The 4630-nt window shown below is 48.5% G+C and overlaps 1 protein-coding gene across 1 annotated transcript in view; it reads right to left on the bottom strand.

Moving 5' to 3' along the window:
- Nucleotides 1–771: 771 nt before the first annotated feature.
- LOC118011607 (signal-regulatory protein beta-1-like) overlaps nucleotides 772–4630 on the bottom strand; it is a gene marked incomplete at its 5' end in the record, with an annotated part of 7179 nt that continues 3320 nt past the window's right edge. The window contains 2 exons of the mRNA XM_035006528.1: nucleotides 772–1340; nucleotides 1854–1961. Of these exons, the coding sequence (XP_034862419.1) occupies nucleotides 1321–1340; nucleotides 1854–1961 (128 nt within the window). The remainder of the gene's footprint in view (nucleotides 1341–1853; nucleotides 1962–4630) is intronic.

Below are 4630 nucleotides of genomic sequence, written 5' to 3'. Positions count from 1 at the left end.
TTCTGTAGTTCCTAGAGTATAGATTCTTTACCTCTTTGGTTAGGTTTATTCTTTAATCCCCAAACCAGGCAAAGACCCCATCAAAAAGGAGAATTTCAGACCGATGAATATGGATTCCAAAACCCTCAACAAAATCCTAACTAATAGGATCCAACAATACATTAAAAGGATCATCCACCACAACCAAGTGGGATTTATCCCTGGGATGCAAGGGTGGTTCAACATTCACAAATCAATCAATGTGATAGAACACATTAATAAGAGGAGGGAGAAGAACCGTATGGTCCTCTCAATTGATGCAGAAAAAGCATTTGACAAAATACAGCATCCTTTCCTGATTAAAACTCTTCATAGTTTAGGGATAGAGGGAACATTCCTCAAGTTCATAAAATCCATCTATTAAAAACCCACAGCAAATATCATCCTTAATAGTGAAAAGCTGGGAGCCTTTCCCTTAAGATCAGGAACACGTCAAGGATGCCCGCTCTCGCCACTATTGTTCAGCATAGTACTAGAAGTCCTAGCAATGGCAATCAGACAACAAAAAGAAATAAAGGTATTCAAATTGGCAAAGAAGTCAAACTCTCTCTTTTCACAGATGACATGATACTTTATGTGGAAAAACCAAAAGACTCCACCCCCAAATTACTAGAACTCATACAGCAATTCAGTAATGTGACAGGATACAAAATCAATGCACAGAAATCAGTTGCTTTCTTATACACTAACAATGCAACTGTAGAAAGAGAAATTAGTGTAGAAAGAGAAATGATTCAATTTACAATAGCACAAAAAACCATAAGATACCTCGGATGCATTCTATTTAAGACCCAATAGAGAACCTCACCAAGGCTGGAGAGGCTGGGGCTTGGCAGGAATAACTCCTGAGAGCATGGACATAAGTGTGTAGTTTGTGGCCACAGTCCCCAGAAGATGGATGAGAGATACCTGGTCTGTGTAGATGTGACTTGTTTCTCACAAGTCTCTGCGTCAGTCCCCAGAGCAAGTTCCCATGGCCCCTCCTGAGGACCTGGTATGAAGACCCAGCTCTGGGGGCATCAAAGACTCTGAGAAGGAGAAGCAGGAGGTGTGGGCAGCTGGGTCTCTGGGGGAAGCAAGGCATTTGGAGCAGAGTTGTGGAAGCTTCTAGTTGTTCCTTCTCTTAGGCTGGGTCCCTCATGGAAGGAAGGAGGCAGCAGAGACTGAGGGTGGCATGTAGCAGGGGAGGAAGGTAAGTGCTGTAGGACCCATGTTCACCACAGTTAATTATCTGCTCATCATTCCAGAAATGTTCCCCATGTGTCTCCTATGTCCTCCACGCTATTTTCCTCCTGGGACACCTGTTGTGAGAGGACAGACAACCCCTGATATAGGACTCTGCCACCTAAGCCTTCATCCCTTAGGGCCTGATCCCCATCCCCATTCCCTCTTGTCTGTCCCACAGAGGGTCAGGCAGGAGCCATCCTTAGAGCCGCCATCCGGCACCTGTCAGCATTCTCTTAGATGTAGACTCCTTGTGCTCAAATAATTTAGAGATTGTCTGCAAGGGTTCCTCCCACCCAGCTGCCTCTCATTCAGCCCCCTGCCCACTTCCTTCCCAGAATCGCTAAGATTCTGTGCAAATCCCTTGATAGCCTTTGACTCCACGCACCTGCTACAGATCCCCACATACTTCTTGGGAATTGGGAACATCTCAGAGGGATCCCAGAGATTCCTGAGGGTATGGAGATAGATGTGTCCTGCTCTTTACTCCAGGCGGGTGCTGACTTTGTGTGACCTGTGCACTGCCCATCTTCCTGACCTGGCTCCTTCTGGGACTGAAATTTGCTTGCCATCCCTGACCCACAACTTACATGCAGGCCTTCTCTTCCTGTAGGCATAGATGGCAGAGACAGTGATGAGCAGCAGCAGCTTTGGGCCGAGGGTGACAGCCACCAGGAGTGGAGTAGATAGCCTTGGGTCTGGAAAAGAATGGACACAGGCACCATGAGAGGGGGACCCAGGAGTCCATTCCCTGGGGCCTCCACGTACTCTCTCTGAAGCAACTCAAGCTAATCAATGCTCTGAAGCTCATGAATCTCTTCCCCTGCACTCAAGCTCAAGGCAGATTTGGGGCAAGAAGTTCTTCATCTCACTCACCCCTTTCTTACTGCCAGGTGTCCTTCTTGAGGGAAGAGGTGGGGGAGAATGAGCACTCAGTAACGTGTAAGTTTGGTTTACTGAATTGGTCCTCACACCCATAGGGCAGGTTGTATACGCTCTTTCTGATGAGGGAACAGGCTCATAGTTTACAGAGGGTCAAAAGATGAGGTGGTTCAGACCCAGGGAAATCCCTCACTGCTGTCCTGCAGGGTGACTCTGAGACCTTGTCTTTGGACCAGGACAAATCCAAACTCTCTGGGGAATAGGGACAAATGTCAGCCTGGCCTCAAGTGGAGTGAGAACAGATGGTGTCATGGTCAGTGAGGGGCAAGGCTGCCCTGCTTTGCTCCATGCACAGGGCTTAAAGACTCCATGTACAGAGGTGAGGAAGGAGGTCCCAGGATGACCTGACCTCAGGAGGCCTGCTGCCTGGACAACACCCTGGGGAGACAAGGAAATGGGGTCTAATGCTCAGGAGCGTTTCAAACACCATCCAGCCCACCTGGACCCCAGTACCAATATCAGCTGACATCGTTTGTTGGATATAGAGGTTGGATCTGTAAATACACCTTCAGATCCTTTGACTTTCTGCAATGACCCATTTTTGCTTTTATATTTCAATAAAGAAATGCAAATAAAATTTGAAATATATGGAGTAATCTTAAAGGAAGGAGCAGAGACCTCGCCACATTTGCCCTTGGCGTGCTGGAGGATGGCAGGTCTCAGCTGGGTGGGCCCCCGGACTTTCTCTCACTTGAAAGAGCTGTATTGCCCATGTTTGCACCTGCTTCTAGAAGGCAACCTACAGTAGAGGGCTGGAAGAAGCGGGGGTACAGAGGCTTAGCCAATCTTCTCCATTTAAAACAACTCACGAAGAGCATCGGCTCCCCAGCTCTCTGTCCAAGGTTGAGTCTTGCTGGGCTGCACTGTGTTCAACATCTCCCTTTGCCAGTTCTGCCTCCATTCCCCTCTCACACATGTGGATCACACAGTGCTCCACAGTGAGCTTTCCCCCTTCTCATATCATCTGAGAGTCTGCTTCCTGAGTCACCTGATGTGTGGAGTTTGTTTGGGTGGGGTCCAGAAAGCCAGCTCTAATGGGCACACCTGGAGCAGGGTTTTTATCAGTTGGCTGGCCAAGAGGCCCCCAGCCCAGGGAGGAGGTAGAGCAGGGTAGGTGCCAGCTTGTGCTGCTCTTGTCTCTGCTGAAACCTCACCACGGTGACCTGCAATGGTGTAAGCAGAGGAGTGACGTACCTTGGCATTCTGGAAAGGAGTTGGTAAGTATAAGGAGTACGGGTTGGGTGGCTGTTGCTGGGCATTAATCCTTCAGAGAAAGACAATGCAAAGTGAAGACTGACTGATCTCACATGAAAGGTTATGTATGAAAGTCAGAGGACTTGAGGGGCAACAGTGCAGACGGTTACCTCCTAGACGGGAGGGCAGAAAAAGCCGAGGACACAGTTGGGTCCAACATAATCATAAAGTATCAGTGCTACAGAGAGGATTGAATTCTCAGCTACACTGCACCTGCTCTACCAGAATAGGACCCTGATGGGGAAATATGGGAGATCGATGCTGAGATGTGGGGTAGGGACACTGGGGCCAAGGCTTTCAAAGCCCTCTGGGCACTAATGGGCTGCTGAGGACAACACACAGCTTAGCTACTCATCTCCAAATATGGCCTCTCAACCCAGAGGAAAAACAATAAAAGGACAGTCAATTCTATGGAAAACTGGCTCTCACTAGTCCTTGAAGATCAATGCCCAAACTGCAAAATCTCTGATAGACAGAAGAGAATAATCTCCAAATCCAAATGCACATCCCTTATGCCATTCCCCTCCCACCTTCACCAACCACAGGAAAGGGCAGGAGAAACAGACAAGGGCAGGTAGCCAAGGAGCCTGACAGTTATTTGGAAATCTCACCGCCAATATTAAATCAAGTTTAATTGAGAAAATTTGGAAACGTGTCCTGAAGATCAGGACACAGATCATAGGAAGGGGTTTCAAGGTATGCCTGACTAAAGGGAGTTGGCCCAGGACCCCCAGAGTCTGACTATATGGTACCTTACATGGCAGGAGAGCCTGCATGGTAATTAGCTAGGGTCTAGAGTGGGTCATTATCCGGGACTTTCGGAGTGGAGCCAATTTAATCACAGAGACCCGTCCCAGGGAAGGAGGGAGGCAGGCCAGTGGGAGCCGGAGGCATGATGATCACAGCAGAGGTCGGAGGGTGTGGGGCCCTTGGCCAAGGGGTGGGGCTGCCTCTAGGAGCTGGAGCAGCAAGGACACACACTCTCCCCCAGAGTCCCTAGAAGGAACCCGGTCGTGCTACCCCATTTAGGACTTTCTTGTCTAGAAATGGAAGGAAAAATGTGTGTTGTTTTAAGTCACTAAGCGTGTTCTAATTATTACAGCAGCAAGAGGAACTTAATACAAGGAGGCAGGGAAGTTTTAAAAAGATAGGTGTGAAGAAAAGGGACAGG

This window comes from Mirounga leonina, unplaced genomic scaffold (assembly GCF_011800145.1).
Source record: "Mirounga leonina isolate KUSES-001 unplaced genomic scaffold, KU_Mleo_1.0 Mir_150, whole genome shotgun sequence".
Taxonomy (NCBI): domain Eukaryota; kingdom Metazoa; phylum Chordata; class Mammalia; order Carnivora; family Phocidae; genus Mirounga; species Mirounga leonina.
The sequence above is the reverse complement of the archived record's forward strand: the minus strand, read 5'-3'. Positions and strand labels throughout refer to the sequence as shown.